Genomic DNA, 17,309 nt, shown 5'->3' with positions numbered 1-17,309 from the left:
CAGCGGAGCCGCCCGGGCTGCCGGGAGCGGGGCGGAGGACTGCGGAGCCGCTTCCTGCGGCCCTTCCCGGATAGCCCTGCAGGCAGCAGCCCGAGCTGCCGGCACGGCCTCAGCCGAGCGGGCCCGGGACGGGATCGGGAGGGGGAGCGGAGGGGCGGGGCTACGCAGAGACCCCCGCCTCCCACCACGCCCACCAACCGTGGCGGCTCTGCCGCCGGGGGGCGCGCGGGCGGTCCGTGCGCCACTCCCGTGAGGCTCCGCGGCGGCGGCGGCATTTAAACCGCGGCGGCCGTTGGGGGGGCGTGTTAGTGTCTCCTCGTTTCCCGGCGCTGGCGGGCCTGGATCGCGGCGGGATGAGGCCTCGGCGGGACAGCTCGGTGCTGGGCAGCCCCGCGGTGGCCGTGGCGTTCCCGGGAGCTGTGTGCCGGGGTAGCGGCTACCGCTTCGCCTGCGAGCTCCTGAAGCACGTCCTGCACCAGCGGAACCAGCTCCCGCTGCCCTACGAGCAGCTGGCCTACTTCTGCCGGCGGGCGGCCCAGGTGAGGGGCGGCGGCCGCGGGGTCATCCCCGTGCTCGGAGGCGGCCTCCGGGCTGGCGGATTAGGGGGGCTATGGCGTTTGAGGTTTGCTTGAGAGCTCCTGTTCTCGCTCGGGGGCTCGCACGGCAGCGTGCTTTATTTCTAAAGTAAAGCGCTTGTTGTGGCTGCATCCCTAAATGTTACCTCCTCTTCTCAAAACTAGGCAAAAGCAGCGGTAAGTTCAGGCTGCTGGAGGTGCCGACAAATTGTTCTTAATTGATTGTTTCCTGCTTTCCGCTCAAAGCGTGTCACTGATTTGTTTGTTACCTCTAAACAAAACACCAAACAAACAAAATACTGTTCCGAGTTTTCAGAGAGATGGCTGATCTTTGAATGATGGGCTTCGAATTCCTATTGGAATTCAGTAGCACGATTAAGATTCCAACTGAGTAGCTATGGATTGTGCTTTTGTGTTCCTCTTGCATCTCCTGATGTGGAGAGATGTGCGTCTGCCCCTTGTGGGTACCTGTAGCTCTTAAAATGAACACAAACTGCTTGTTCCTTCACTCTCTGGGATGGGCCATGCTTTCTACAGAGTATAATACATGTTCATAACTGTTGGGGTCTCTAGCTTGTCAGAGTGACCCTGAGGAAAGTTGGAAAGTCCCTTTTCCCAGCCCGGTGCTTGAAGGAGTCAGGGCTCTTCATTTCTCGGTCTCAGTGTTGTTTATTGTATCTTTTCTATAAAATTCTTTCTCCTGTCCTGCCGAGGTCGGCTCAGCAGGACAGTCAGAGGCATTCTGCCTTCCCCTGGGGTGGTGTTATGTCTTTATACTAAAAACTACATATACCATATTTACAACTACTTTCCAATACCTATCACCTCTGTTAGACAGTGAACTTCTACTCTAAACCAATCTAAAAGTGCCAACATCACAGCAGAAGATGGAGGCCAAGAAGAATGAGAAAGGCTGGACTTGCCCAGATCCCTCCATCTTGCCCCGTGAACCCCCATTCTGAAAACCCTAAAATCTATTTTTTCACCTTGTGAAAACTTCACTATTATTCTACTTAATTTGTTGTGGCATGCAGATCTTCATCTAAGGTTGGTAACTTGCTCCATGGGTCATAATCAAAACCACAGGCATTTTTGGGCTCTGTACCAGGGTCCCTGAGACCCCTGGCAGGGGTCTTGGCTGCTCAGGCCAGAGGGATGTCCTGGGTCCTGACACACAACTAAATGTGTTAATGTGAATTTTTGTTTTTAAGGGCGGAGATGGAATTGAGAAACCGCATTCCCTGGGTCTGGCAAGCAGAAAGTGCCAGCAGCTGCTGACAGAGCTGGAGGGATTGTTCCAGCACCTGGAAGTCATGTTTAGTCTGACCCTGGTTCCTCGAGTTCTTTTCCTACTTGGAGGCAACGTCATGAATCCCAAGGAGCTCTATGAACTGAATTTGGAGGCATTCTGTGAGGGCTCTGCTGAAGAGAGCCTCCAGACTGCGCCCTGTGTTCGCCAGCTCTTTCACCGCCTGTTTGTTGCTGATGTCTTCAGTGAACTTAAGGCTCTCCCTGTCACAGGCACTCTTGTCCTGCTCCAGGGCCACCGTGACTGTGGTGTTGAGTGGTTCCGGCCCAAGCTCAACTACCAAGTGCCGAGCCGAGGGAGGAAGCTGACTGTTAAGTTGTCCTGTGATGGGGACCTCCATGTTAGTGCCTCACCTCCACAGCACACAGCTCCTGCTTGGGAGGACTATGTCTGGTTCCAAGCACCCGTGACTCTCAAAGGCTTTAGTGAATGAATGGTTTCTGTAGAAATTTAACTGGAATATTGATTACTTTTCTTTAGCTGTTAATTTTAGCAAATGTAACCATGTATTTTTGAACCATGTCTGTCTGAATTTTTTTTTCATGGTGTCTACTGCCTTCCTGTATCTTGCTGCGCTCCTATATTGTCTTTATTTCCTTTGTTGTTGTTGAAGGCAAATCCACCTTAAGGCACAGTTGCACACAGGTCCAGCGATTCTTTAGGAACCTGATCTGTGACTCAGGATGAATTAATGTGTTGGGAGTAAAACTTCCCTGCTGAGTGCTTGCTGAAGTGGTACATCCAATGGATACATCCAATCTCCTTCTGAGTTTTAATATGGCCGTTTTCTGACCCTGCCTTTGCCATGTTACCCATAGGCTCTTAAGTGAAGTTACTTCCTGCAAAATAACTCTGAGAGGAAATCCTGCAGTCCTTAAAAGGTTTCCCCCAGCAGGAAAACCAGTGGGTAAAACCGGAGCGGGACACAGAAGTAGCATTGTTTCAGAAGAGGGATTTATTTCCAGCTGGTAAAGAATGGGGCAGGATGAAGGCAGTTCCTCTGCAAAGGGCTGGAGCTGCCCGGGCTGCCGGGGAGATGGGTGGAGCTGCTTCCAGGGGCCCCTGGCAACCCTGCGAGCAACAGCTGCAGATCCAGACGCTGCCCAGCTGCCGGAGTGTGTGCCCTACTTGAGTATTCAAGTGCTTGTCCATCTATATTGGTGATATTACACTTTCCTATAGCTCACTTTCTGTTCCTTGACATTCCAAAGTAAGACTTGTCAGCAACTAAAAAATCTTGTAGCTACTGCTGTCTTGGAAATGGAAAGAGACTGGTACTGTGGAGGCAGGGTAACAATAAGCAATTTTTTTTTCCTAATCTTTACCTAACAGCCCTGACAATTGGTTAGATATAAAAGTAAGCAGTTTCTTTGCTAACCCTCTTCAGAGAAAGTTAGAAGTGCTGCTGCAGTTATGGAAGATTACTCTCACTGGAGGAAGAAACTTTGACTTAAATGTTTCTTAAATGCATAGAAATCAGGGGAAAGTGTTAAACTTGATCACAGTCTTTACCTGCCAAATTCGTGTTCTTAGTCAGACTGTATTACCTAGAATCAGAACTTGAGTCTATTCTTCTGGGCTGGTGTCTACTGCAGAATGGGACAAGGAGAGAAGCCCTGAGAGCAATGTGTTAGAACTAGATATCTGCTGGAGTTGTCTTCAGTCAGCTGGGCTATTATCTGTGCTGTAATGAGCTTTCAGTAGCTTGAAAGAACTCCATCCCATTTGAAGAGAAAGGTAAACCTACTGGTAGTGAGGGTACTTGCTGTTACTGGTCAAAAATGCACAATGGGGTGGTAAAAGTCCTTTGTGAAGAGGGTGCATACTTTAACTTTGACCTCTTGGATGGAATGAGAAGTAGGAATTTAATATGAAATTTTTGAGCTTGGAGAACACTAGAGTGCCCTCTCTGCTGTAGTATCCATTAATATCTGTTTACAATGTGCAGTAGCTGCTTCTTAAGCTTGTTATAGGGGAAAAACTTTGAGTGAAGAAAGCTGCCTATGTGCAGCTGCCCACTTGAATATGAAATCTCAGGTCTCTTGAAGAAAATATAACTTGAATGTAGGAGTGTTTGTGCTCAGGAGAATAAAACCTTTTATGCTTCCACCAAAGCTGCTTGTAACATGTTTAAGAATGCACATGACCAAGTGTTTAAAGAAGCTGTTAAACAGAAGCCTTGGCCAGTTCCTTTCACCTCTCTTACTCAGTTGAGTGCAATGTTACTGCAATAAACTGTTTACATATTCTGTTATTATACTTGAACTATGAATGCAGCAATGATAGGGTGCTGGGAACAAAGGAATACAAGGTGCTCTTTGGATTTTTTTTGGTTTTTTTTTTTTCCTTATGAAAACATTACAAATTGATTTTTAAAAATCAGGACTGTAATTATTATCAAAATAAAATGCTGGCTTCTATATGTGATTACTTTGAGGGATTAAACAAATCCAGTCTAAGGTTCTGCCACTGGTAGAACCACTTGTTTCCATTCTATGCATATATTTCAACTGCAGGCTCACAGCTGTTCCACTTTTCGGACAAACTGCATGATGTCTTGTGCCAGAAGCTTTGGCTCCTCAAAGGCAGCAAAATGCCCTCCACGTGGCATGTAAGTGTAAGTGACGATGTTCTTGTAGACATGCTTTGCCCAGACACGTGGTACATGTACAATCTCCTGAGGAAAAGCTGCAATCCCTGTGGGAACATATACTGCAACCCTAGAAGACATAAGTTAATTGCATTGTTGAAACAAGTCCTGGGAGAAGTCTATGAAAACCTCTGTCTCTGGGAAATCATTCAGCTGGAGAAGTTTCCCTACTTTATGCAGGGTACCTCCTGGTCTGTACTCCACTGAGGAGCTTCATTTCCATTCAGATATCACTGAGTTTTAGAAGATGATATCTGTAGAGGTGCAAAGTTAGAGCTAAGTTTGCACACAGGTTGATCTTGAAATGCTTCCCATCTTTGAGCTTATATTTTGTAAGCTGCAGTGTTGTGCTACATGACAAGATACAATACCTCTTTGAGAAATGAGCCAGCTCCTGTTTGCTTTAGAATTTGGCACCAAATGCATAACAAATGACCCTCTGGAGAGGAAAGGGGCTGGTTCAGTCCACCAAGAAAAAGATTCCCCCACTTGTTTAGATGATCAGTTACTTGGAGAAGTCTGCTCAGCAACATTTTGTGGTCAGCCTGTTTTAGCATCATCTTAATGTAACAGCTGTCACAAGGTGCTGGGTTTCAAGTACCTCTCTCCAAGTTGCTACCCCAGGTTTGTGCTTAACTCTTGTAGTTCTTAGCTTATCCTCCAGCAAGCAGTAGCCTTCCTAATTCTTATATTTCTCTCTTAGGATTGCCCATGATCTTCTGTTATGTTTTCACTGAACTGGGTTATAAGTCACATTTGTTTGGTGAATAAATATATAGACTTGTATTTTGAACACAAGACTTTGCTTGGTGCTTTGATAAGTCTTTTGCATTGTATTGGCTGCAAGCTACCTTGTGTGCATTATAGGTTCAAAAGAAAAGTGACCCTTAACTATGTTTATCAAAAGCAAGTAAGAATTTGGACTTTCATTTTTCTCAGAACTAATTAAATGTGCTGTTGTAAGTGATCAAACTGTTGACACAGGCAAGTGTTTCAACCTCATTTGCAAATCTGCCTTGCAGCTTGCCTATAATTACCTGTCATGAATTCTTGGGTCCTTGGAAAAGTTTTCCTTGTAGTATCTCATTGAGGACACAATGGAGGATGTCACCCAATAAATCATCACATTGGTCAAAAGCTCATCAAGAGAGTATTTGCTGTCGAGAGAGAGGAAGAAATTTTACTGGAAGCTGTTCCTCAGTGCTCTATGCTGGGCTCATGCCCTGAAGAACTGCTATCCCTCTTAATCTCCACTTATTTTCAAGCAGCAGATTAGTTGCCACTTGTGTGTTCAGGGCAAAACTGCCTGATGCTAAAGCAGTAGTGTGCAGGCAGTCTGCTGTAAGTTTAAACTAGTGCTTGTCATGTCAGTCTTTCCTCCGTAAATTTCAGCTTTGACAGGCCAGTATTTTACCTGTATCCTCATATTAGTTCCCACCAATCATTCTTTTAATGAGACTTCTCACAGAATAACATCATAACCTAAGATCTTACCTTTCCAAGCCTCCATCATCTTTATGCAGAAATGATTTGTCTGTCCAGGTTGAGAATTTCTCCATAATATATGCAGCAAGCCCCACTGGGGAGTCATTCAGTCCACAGCCTAAGTGAGGAGAAGAGAAGACCTGTTGTAGTTGCCTGGCACTACAATACTTCAGTGCAAGTTAAACTGGGCTTTCATGAAGAGTTCAGAGTTTTCTAGAGAATTCAGTAGAGTCTGTATTTATCTCTCCCTTATAGTACTTTATTTGTGACAAATTCCCTGCAGAGGAATTCTGTCTGTATCTGAAGGCACTACAAATTCAGATAATTCCTATACAAAAGAAGCTGGGAGCTAAGGAAGTTCCATTGGCTTCTTGGAGATGTGTGGCAGAAGGAGCAAATTCAGATGTAAAGAGATGGCACTCTGAGAAGACATTTCAGATAAAATATTTGGGACGATTATTGTGCTTAGGATGGGATGTATTCTGATTCTAGAATATGTTTATGAAACAGGGCTAACAGGAATGCAGCAGATTCAGAATATCATGAATATAATGAATTCTGTGGGTTTGCTTTTTGGTTTTTTTTTACAGTTTGCAAAATTACCTTAATCTTTGATCCACCTCATTTTTGAGAGCACTACCCTTGACTCATGGATTCTCTCATATGGGAGCAGCCAACTGAACTGACTTGAACTATGACTTTCTTAAACTGAACTCACTTGAACTATGACTTTCTTAAACTGCTTTGAACTTTGTTGATATCAGTTTTTATTGGCTGGTTTTATCAATCAGTCACTTATAAACCAAAGCTTGGATAACTGTCAATTTCACATCCAATTATTAACTTTTATTCCTAGATAAGTTTGGATCTTGTTAAAGGGTATAAGTGTCAGCACAGATTTTTGTGATTCTCTCCCTCCCCTGGAACTTGTGGATTTATTCCTGTACTTGGATTCTCACATTGACTAGTTTCAATCCTTTTCTTAAGGCAGTTCAATTTATTAAGAATGCTGGGGAAGGAGTCTCAACAAAATTTTTTTTGAAATTACATAAGTTCCATTAGTGGATCTGCAGCTCAAGCATGTTTTCCCTGTGATATTATCCCCTGTGAATCGATTCTCCTTGTTTAAACAATTCTGTCAGATTCCTGATCAGAGACTAGACATACTAATCTCCATTTTTCTGTGGATGCCTATAGTTTTTTGCCCTTAAAAACACCCAAGCAACCAGAAACACCACCACCACAACTCTCCCCCACCTGGTATATTGTTTATCTCTTTTTATTTCTTTGGGTTTGCAATCACTTCAAGCAATAATCTAGGCATTCACTGACATTTCAGTTTGAGCTGCTTCTTGTCCTTTGGTAAATTGCTGGGAAGGGGGGCTGTTTGTTCTCTGGCCTCCAAATCTGACACCAGCCTGAGACAGCTCAGCTGTCTTTCCTGATGAGGGATTATTTCAATAAAGCAATACCCCAGAATCGTTTCTAGTGGGGACTGATGCAGAGATCCTTTAAGCATTATGAAATGGCCATATCTTTTCCTCATATTCCTTATCCACTGGGCCCAGGACGTCAGCATTCTGGCTTTTCAGGTGTTTGAGCTTTGTCTACATATTTGTAACTTTCACATTGCACCTCTTTGCTTGTGATATTTTTCTTGTTGTCAGCCTCATTTACTACTCAAAGCTTCAATTTCAGAACCCTGTGTTTTGCTTTTGAGAGACTCTTTGGAAATGGGTTCATTCTCAAGGAAAGTAGTGTGCTATTTAAAAGACCTTGAAAAGATATACTTGAAATCTCCATCTTTTTTTGAGTGGTTTCTTTTAGCTTCATTTTATACAGTTCTTGTCCCCATAAACTCATTACCCCCATGAATCTTGCACTCAAATCACCAGAACTCGTTGCTTCTCAAATTTGGCTGGCCTTTGTTTTCATGTACCACAAGTGAATGGTGTACCATTCACAGGGATACAGAGAAGGTACATTACCTGCAGTGTCTGGTTTGGTGGCTTGGATGTGTAAGTACCCAGACTCTCGTAGGACATCAAATACGTTCTTCTGCATGAAAGGGTAGAGACGTTGAGCATCTTCCCTAGTGAAGCCTACAAGCCATGGTACATAAGCCCCAAGCATTGTACGAATCATCTTTCCCAAGCCTTGTCCGGTGATGAAAACAAGATTCAGATGAAGCCCTTTCACAGACCTAAAAATAAGTTAAGGAATAGAGGGTTATATCAAGCCATTTTCTGTCTACAAGTTTTCTAGAAAACAAGTGTGATGGCAGCTGTGAGATAAACTGAATCAAATGCACCAAGCCCTTCAGGTTCATCATGATTTTAAAAAAATTTTAATACAAAGCATATGAATGCAATTGAACATACAGGATGGGATTGTCCCTGAAGGAAACAGAGCAGAAGGGAATGAGAAGCAGGGCAAACAGAAGGTAGGACTATGGAGCCAGAAGGTAGGATAGGAACTGGAGGCAGCTTTTCTGCACTGATTTCCTTTGCTACTTACTGTGGCAGCATCTGGGCCATGTTAGTGGTAATGCGAGATCCCCAGTCTCCTCCCTGTATATAGTATTCCTTGAAGCCCAATCTGTTCATCAGCTTATGAAATATCCGAGCAGTTGCTATGGAGTCAAACCCTGTAGGTAAAGGGAAAAACACAGGAGACCTGTTGGTCCCGGTGTTCCTCCCCTGGCCAAAGACTGTGACCTGACCGAGGCACGTGTGTGTGGGGCTGTGGGAAGCAACAGTGTGCAATGCTGCTCTGCCTCACTCCTTGGAAAGAAAGTGAACGCAAGATGAAAGAAATTCAGTGGAAAACGAAATCAGACCTGACTTCCAGTATTGCAAATCTCCACAGCCAGCCCCAGAGGCTCAACCACATGGGCCTTAGTGAAGAGCCAGGCATCTGCACTACAAACTGCAGTGCTCAGGGCTGCCTGGGATAGTTGAGGTGTTTGTTACTCCAAAAACTGCAATTCCAACAGAGCCTTTTCATTGCTTACCTTTCTGGTGAGAGGCCTCTGAGAAACCGTATCCTGGGATGGAGGGGCAGATGACCTCAAACACCACATCACCCTCATTCAGGCCATGCTTGGCTGGCTCCGTGAGCAGAGGGATGATCTTGTAGAACTCATAGAAGGAGCCGGGCCAGCCATGGACCATCAGCAGAGGTCGAACAGCTTGACCATGAGGAATGTAGGATGGCTTCACATGGATAAAATGGATATCAATCCCTGCCACATACCCAAGAAAGAAAAATTAAAGCTCTGGGACCACAGTTTCTGCTCTACATTATCTAGAAGGAGGGAGGCAAAACTGTAATTAGAATCTGGAGCAGAAGTCCCACAATCAGCCCACTGCAAGAAGATGCCTTGCTGAAAGGGAATGCCTGGTATAGTATCAGTTGTCTCATCTTTTACATACAGACAGAGATATTGACCCCAGCCACAGATATTGGGGTCACTGGAGATTAGCATCCATCTCCTGAGAAACTGGACTCATAGTATATAAGTAAGAACTGCACTTGAATGGTTACCACAATGGGGGTAAGAGACATGCAGTAGTTAAAAGAGAAACATGAAAAAGGGCATGATAGAAGGCTAACATAGAGATCAATTACGTAAAGCCTTTCTACCCTAATCTTGAGATCATTTATGTAAAGTAAGCTCACCTGGCTAAACTACTGTGTGGTGGGGAGGGATATTCCAGCCTCAGTATGGCTAAAATTCACAGTTTTCAAAGGTGGCTTCAAGGCAATCACTGAAGAGCATCTCATCTTTAGTTAGCATGGGTTAGCCAGATGAAGCCCATCTTGAAGCAGACCTAATCTTATTGCCACTGTGTAATGGTCTTAATCCCTATAAAGTTATTAATAATAGAGCCTCCACTAGTTATATTTCACTTGTATCACAAAGCTGTTATGCATAGGTTATCTCAAATATTGTCACTTTTTACATCTCCCCCTTCTTGCTGTGCATTTCCGAGTGAGACCTGCTCAAGGCACAGAGGCCCCCTCACCTTCAATGGTGGTGTGGAAGTGGGGATATTTGTTCAGCACTTCCACTTGCTTGCGCCAGTCAAACTGATTCCTCCAGTAGGCCACCACCTTCCGCAGGTAGCTGGAGTTGAAGCCGTAGTGGAAGGCGGCTCCTTCCACGTGCGGTGTGAAGCGGAACCGATCCAGCCGCTGGTGCAGATCCTGTGGAAGGGAGCCCTTCTTGCCTGAGTGGCCAGCTGCTGCCATGTGCCCTATGCCAGGGCAGGCACAGACAGGCTCTCCTGGCTCTGCTGGCTTTTGTATTGCTCTCTGGAGCACCACAAGCCCTCCTGAAGAAGTGCCATACTCTAATTGACCACCTGATATTGTTTGTATGTGGAATACAATTTTCTACAGGTTACAAGTTCCCCGTGGGCACCAAGGAGTACTGGATCCTACTCTTGGCTTGCTGCTAACTCACTTCAGAGTTTTTGTTGTTAGGAGCTTGGCAGCACTGCTGGCTGGGAGAATAAGAATCTCACCCTGAGTTGCTGCTGGTCAGATAATTAGAGACAGGCATGCAGAGATGGAGGAACTATGACTCAGTCAAGATACCATCCCTCTTCAGCCCTACAGCCCTTTCCTCTGTGGAAGCCTCTCGATCCTGCCCTACTGGTGCCACTGCTGTCCCAATGCCCTCCTGCCCTGCCACACCATCCACAGACTCACTGCCAAAGTCTGTTGCTCAAAGTGTGGCCTTTCTGCAGGAGAAACCCCAGCTTGCACAGGGGTTCTGCTGTCCCAGAAAGTCTTTAGGGGACATTGCAAGGGACCAGAGCTCAAATCCCCTTCGTAAAGAATGGTGAGCCAGAGCATCATCTAATGGAGCTGGGTAGCTGCCCTGACACATGGAAGTGCCCTGCTGTCAGCCCCAAGGCATCACCTTGAGGCAGTGAGGTGGGTGATGGACTGCCTCCCCTTGCCGCTTTCTGCCCCTCCTTACCCCCCAGCCAGCTGTACCTCGATTTCTTTGTCGGATGTTTCGATCTTGAAGGAACGGATGCTTGTGTCTTCTTTCCCTTTGGGGGGCCTTTCACCTGCGCCCCACCACCCATCGCCCATGTCAATAGTCTTGATCTTGCGTCCAGATCTGAGCCAGTAAAGCAGCATCCCTCCAACCCCCAGGGCGGCCACAGGGACCAGGACTGCATTCTTCTGAGAATAGTCAAAAGGCCTGGGGAGGCACAAAATTGCTTGTGTTCAACAACAGCAGTGTCAAAGGGACTTATGCTGAGTCTTGTTTGCACATCCATAGGGAATGAGCAGGGACAAATGCCTCCAAATCCCAGGCAGTCAGCAGGGACTGGGCATTTCCATTATTTTTGAAGATCACAGGTAAGATTTGGGGCAGGGTTCTATCTACCAAGGCTTCTTAGGGGTCTCAAGTCCTTGCTGATCACAAGTCTTCCTTGTCCCTTTCCATGTGAACCACGATGCCCAGGGGGACAAAGTTCAATAGGATACAGGCCAAGCTACTTTGAGGCAGGTACTGCAGTGAATGAGACAGTAGCAGCTGGACTTGTCCAGGAATAAAAACTGCATGGGCAGAGTGGGCTGAGGAGCAGGAGGAGAGACAAAAGTCTTCAGCTGCTGAAGAGAGCTGGGTGTGCTGGACATGCTCCTCTTGCCAGTGCTTCATACACAGCTCCCCTACAGATTCAATCATCTCTTAGGGCAATCCTGGCTCTCCCCTGTAGCTCTCAAGCTAGGAGTGTCTGCTGGTGTCCCTGTTTCTGTTCTGAACAGCAAGGTGCCACACTTGAGGTGTGGGAGCCAAGCTGCCAGAGCTGGAGTTGACAGACATGCAGTGTAAATGTAAAATGTAGTGTACCTTCCTACCCCTCTGACTTGGGTTTCAAGTTCCTCATCTCCTCTTGGGGATCAGTAGAGGTGTTGGGGGCTCCTGCAGGGGGCTGCAAGGGGAATGTGAGTGAAGATTTTGTTGCTGTTGTTATCCAGAGTACAGAAGGGATGATGCTGTGCCCCAACCAGGCCACTAACCAAAAGAGGAAAGCGCAGCACAGTACAGCTATTCCACTCACCTGATCCGGGACATGATGCTCTCCCTACAAAAGGGGAAAAAACAGAAAGATCCTTACAGTCTGATAGTGTTGTCCTATTCCAACCCTTCTGGATGGTGCAAAGAATGTCCCCTGCCAGCACCACTCATTGCCCAGGGATGTGACCACAAGCTCTTCAGCCACCTGGCAACATCTGCCACTATTTTTCGAACTCTTTGGATAGGATGGGCAGAGAGGGGCTCACAAAGCATGGGTCTGTACAAAGAGACTGTTTCTGGGCTGTGCTTCAGCTAGATAATTTGTTGCCATAATATTCCCTCCTTCAGCAGAGTTTAGATGAAAGGCAGTAAACAACTGTATAGGTGTCCTTGAAGTGTTTCATCCTGTGAGCAGCTGTGTAGCTTCAGCCAAGAAAATAGTTTACTCTGACTGCTGTGTTGCAATAGGTGCACAGCATCAGCAGGGCAATTCCGAGCTCCAGGGCTGTTCTGCTCCCAGCCATGTGGTGCTGATCGTGCTGCAGGGCTGGCACCAGCAGAGGCTTGTGGACCCTTCCCCGTCCAGAGTTTAAGGAGCTGCTGTACCTTTGACACACTTCTAGCTACTCCTCGCTGAATATCAAGCCTTTAGGTCTCCCCTGTCTGCAAGGAAAAGAAAGTATCCTCCTCGGTTCCCTTTAAGCCTAGTAGCTTCTGGTACAAAAGCACAGTCTAAAATCTAGCAACAATAGAAGTAAGTCTTGTTACTCTGCCTTGTGGAATGCGGCTGCATTAGGGAGTTCTTTGGTACAATAATTATAGTACTTTGAGAAAACAAACCAAAGCAAATGCCAAAAAGGAAAAAGACTTGCTAATCCATGAAAAACCAACTCCACTGGGCGTTTGCTATCACCTAGAATTGTTTCCCCCCTGCTGTCTGAAGCGCAGAACCTGGAACCTGTAATGGACATCTCAGTAACCTCCGAGGCAATTTGCTCACACTTGCTGAAACAGCCTACGTGCTTTTTCCCTTAAATCACTTCCAGACATGGAAGAACAGGGCTCCTAAGAACAAACAGCTTATGCAACAGGTAGGAATATCCCCCTGCACTTACATCCGGGAGGTCGGTGAGCAGAGGGGTGAAAGCAACTATCAAGGTATAGCACAAACCCCGCACTGCCAAGAAAGCAAGGCTGTCCCAGAAGCAGCTCTCTGAGCGACACAAACAAGGCTCAGTGGATCAACACCTCCTCCGCTCTCGTGCTCAGGAGATCTCAGCTCCTGCTCCCACTCTCCCACGACCTGGTGACCCTCCCGGGGCTTTCACGCATCCCAAGCGCAGGGAGCCCAGTCTGGATCCCTGCTCCCGTGCCGAGGATATCTCACCATGCGTTTGGAATGCTCTCCCGCCACATGTCTGCTGCTCCTTTCCTGGCCGCTGCTCCTTGCCTGGCCGCTGCTCCGACACAATCCCAGCTTCTCCTCTCCGGCTCTCTCTTCCGCAGTGACGTTTTCTCGGGGACAACGCAAACTACATCGTCCGTCAGTGCCACCTACGGCCCGAGAGTGCAGCTGCAGACCGAGCTGGACCCTGGCCGAGCCCTGCGTGCAGCAGGAACAGCCCTGAGCGCCAGGGCCGACTGGATGCGGCAGTGCCGAGTGGATGCCGAACTGGAGAGCAGCCCTGCCGAGGCTGCCCTGAGCTCCTCGGCTCGGGCTGTGGCAGCCCCGCGTCCTCACAGGAAAAGCCAGCTGGGTTATACAGCCCGTACAGAGCCCTGTAGCGGGAACTTCAGCCAGCAGCCTGAGGGAAGGGATTCTTCTCTCTCCTCAGCGCTCCTGAGAGCACACCTGGATTGCCACAGCCACTTCTGGCCTTGCTGGTAGAAGACAGACTAGAGAGGGCCCAGCCTTGGGGGAGCAGGGCCACCAAGCTGCTGGCTGGGCCATGCGGTGTATGAGGAAGGTGAAGAAACATCTTTATCCTGGAGAGGAAAGAGTAAAGGGTGGGATCTTATTGCTGCCTACAGTTAACTAGTGAAAAGCTGAGGGAAAATGGACCCAGAGTCACCCTGGAGAAGTAGCAGGTGAAGAACAAAATGCCAGGAGCCAAATTGTAACAAGAGAAGTTAAGGTTAGTTATGAGGAGAAATTAGTCCTCCACCGAGGTATTCAGATGCTGGGACAGGGGTCCAGAGAGGATGTGGGATTTTCACCCTTGGGGGCATTCCAAATTTGACAGGAACAAGGCACTGAGCAATCTGACAAAGCTGAACCTGTTCTGAGCAGGTGTTGGCATGAGCTCACCTCCAGGTGTCCCTTGCAACCTGTATATTGCTTGGCTGCATGCCAGGTGCACCCATGATTTGCAGCAGCCAAAACATAAAGGAAAAGTTACATTTTAAATTTTCTACAGAAATCAATGCTATGTTTCAATTCAGGTGCTTAGATTTCATTTTCCTTGTGGTTGGTAAAATAGTCCTCGATAAAGACTTCACTTTCATAGGAATTTGACAGCTTGGGTAAATGAGAGTTCAAAGCCTAAGGAGTACTGGGTGGGGGGAAAGTGACTGGAAGAGCAGTATGGAAAAAAGAATACATACATGAAAGTGGAAGGTGAATCATGGACATATTATGCACCATGCTCAGTATTTTGCCTTTTACATTTTCAACAAAAACATGTACTTTGGTAAGGACAATTCTCCTTGCTTCCACGAGTAGCAGAGCAGTGGCAGGGAGACTGTCACCAGTGTTTTATTTGCTTACAGTCAAGAAAGAATGATGTTCATCCTTCTGTTACTTTGTTCTGCCTCTCAGAACCCTCTAGATTCTTTTCCACTGTGCTGTCTCTGTTATTAAGCTTTCAAATAAAATACATTATTGGAAGGCTTTATAAACAAAAGAGAGAATTACAAGAGCAGGAGGAACAAAAATGAACCACAGCTTTTTAGCTTTTTTATGTTGACAGCTTATGTTCCCAGGCAAGTATCTAGAAAAAGAAGCATTTACACTGCATAAAATCCCCAATAATCCCATGGGTTTCCTAAATCAAACAGTTGTTAAATCAAACATCTGTAATGTGCCTAAGTAGTGACTCATGTATATGCCTTCAGTTATTTACCAGTGTTTGTGAATCCAGTCCCCTCTCAGTGGCAGTGGCAAAAAGCAGGTGAAACACTCCCAAGACCTCCACAATTGGGAAGTCAACAATGGTTCAAAATGAAACATTTGTTAAGTTCTTCCACATGAACAGTTACCTCTGATTATCCAGCAAGGTACTGGGGCTGATGAATCCTACCTCTTGGTGCCAACTTGCTCCCATTTTGTTGTTTTGTGCTGCAACCCTTGAGTACTGTGCAGCTTGTCTGCCTCTCCTTGCAGCACAGTGCAGCAGCTCTGAGACTGCACGTACCTGGGTGTCCTTTCTGCTGCAACTTCTGTGACTTCCCTGGCTTCAGGACATGAGTTTGGATTTGAACAACCACATTGCCATCAGGATGTGTCATGGATGGCATTGGATGCAAATATTTCAGATGTGAAGGGCTACCGTTACTGCCTTCTGCCATGAACTGTGGTCACTTTGCCATTATTACTCACAGTGCCTCTCACTCCGAGGTGCCATGTGAAGCTTGACTGGCTACTGACCAATTTGGGATGGTCAGAGCTTCTGTGCAGAGTAGCACTTTAGCTGTGCATAGGCACTCTCCAAGCCATTTTCATTCAAACAGCCCATAGGAATTTTTTAGCATATGGTTGATTTCTCATTATTGATTTTATAATCATTATGTGCCCCTGGACATTCACACTCAGCCCTGCCCTATTGTTAAGGAATTGGCATACCAAACTGCAGAGCTGAAGGTGATAATACCACACCCTTCAACAGAATTAGTTAAGTTACAAGGACTGAGACTTATTGAAAATTTTACTGGGGAAATGAAATAAAGCTTTCTGAAGAAAAAGAACGTGGTAAAAGACTCCGTCTTTTAAGCATATTGTTTCATACTGTTGCATGAAAAGATTAAGCTTGTTAGAGGGGGGAGAACTGATCCCTCTCCCTGCTCCAACATGGGATAAAAGTACTGGGAATGTGTGGGAAGTGGTGGGCTTCCTAACAGTGCCCAAGAAGGAGCTGATACCCTGTCGGCCTTCTCCCAAATTACTGTTATTCATTCCAAAATTTAGAGATCAGGCCCAAGACAAAAAACCTCTCAGAACCATCCCCAGCTTACAAGTTCAAGTATCAAAAATATTTATGTAAATTATCTAATATTAGATAATGTGAAACTTCACAGAAGGAAAGTGTTGCCTCCAAGAACACACTGGAAATCATGGATGATCTGCTTGACTCTCTGTGTGCTGAAAGATTGCTGCATGCATTTCCCCCCCAGAGCCTGATTGTCCTGCAGTTTTTGGACTCAAGAGCTGCTGGAGAGAATGAACTTCATAAAGGGATATTAACTAGATTTATGAATAGCAGCTGCCCCTTACAGGAGTTTCAGCATGCTTTCCTCTTCTTTCCTTTCTTCTCTATTTACTAGATGGGAGCAGGAGAGGAAAGGTCCCAGTGTGGTGGTTCTGGTCTGTTGTACTGAGATATGGGGTGGCTGACAGAGACTGGAAGAGCTGAGTCTCAAACCAATGCTGGTGTGTGTGTGTGGTTGAGGATAGGTCAGGCCTTGCTTCTGGCGAGACAGTGCCCCACCCCCAGACCCCCAGCCTGGCTGAGCTGTCAATCAATCAATCAATCAATCAATCAATCAATCAATCACTAGAGGCTGTACTAAACCAGCTCCTCATTCTTTCCAGCTATAGACAGGGAAGGATTAAAAGAAAGATTTAACTTGGAGAGCCACTGAAGGGCTTGGTTAAGTTAAAAAGGCTTATGGTCTGAAGTCATGACCCTGAAAATGATATGCTGAGGAGATTGGCATGAATGAGTGTTATTTTCTCGTTAACTCCCACCTCTGAGGCAATCCAGATCGTTTTAGTAGTAGAATTGTACTGTATGTCATTTCCCATGATGTCCACTGACCTTTTCTTTCTCCCTGAGTACAGGCTCTGGGAATGTCCCTGAAACCTGCTGGGTGGGAGGAATAAGGCTGGTGATCTGGGACATGTGTATTTGTTTGGGTTGTAGGGATACCTGGACATGTAAGATTGTGGAGACCAAAAGGCAAGGTGACCTAAATTGAACTTGCCAAGCTTTTTTTGGAACTTGGCTTACAAGTCCAACAAGTAGCACA

At 46.3% G+C, this 17,309-nt stretch overlaps 2 protein-coding genes across 2 annotated transcripts; one reads left to right on the top strand and one right to left on the bottom strand.

Moving 5' to 3' along the window:
* Window positions 1-332: 332 nt before the first annotated feature.
* Window positions 333-4,060, top strand: MAD2L1BP (MAD2L1 binding protein). The gene is made up of 2 exons (XM_009091563.4): window positions 333-539; window positions 1,787-4,060. The coding sequence occupies exons 1-2, from the start codon at window positions 354-356 to the stop codon at window positions 2,315-2,317; spliced, it is 717 nt and encodes a 238-aa protein (XP_009089811.1). The 5' UTR covers window positions 333-353; the 3' UTR covers window positions 2,318-4,060.
* A 139-nt stretch (window positions 4,061-4,199) lies between these two features.
* Window positions 4,200-13,602, bottom strand: LOC103817382 (epoxide hydrolase 1-like). The gene is made up of 10 exons (XM_009091550.4): window positions 13,453-13,602; window positions 12,109-12,132; window positions 11,027-11,240; window positions 10,048-10,228; window positions 9,033-9,263; window positions 8,537-8,666; window positions 8,008-8,222; window positions 6,029-6,137; window positions 5,572-5,691; window positions 4,200-4,604 (listed from the first exon to the last, which is right to left on the bottom strand). Exons 1-10 carry the CDS (start codon window positions 13,479-13,481, stop codon window positions 4,403-4,405), a joined length of 1,455 nt encoding a protein of 484 aa, XP_009089798.3. The 5' UTR covers window positions 13,482-13,602; the 3' UTR covers window positions 4,200-4,402.
* Between the last annotated feature and the right edge of the window lie 3,707 nt (window positions 13,603-17,309).

This window comes from Serinus canaria, chromosome 3 (genome assembly GCF_022539315.1).
Source record: "Serinus canaria isolate serCan28SL12 chromosome 3, serCan2020, whole genome shotgun sequence".
Classification (NCBI taxonomy): Eukaryota; Metazoa; Chordata; class Aves; order Passeriformes; family Fringillidae; genus Serinus; species Serinus canaria.
Note: the sequence above shows the minus strand (reverse complement) of the source record. Positions and strands in the feature narration are given on the sequence as shown.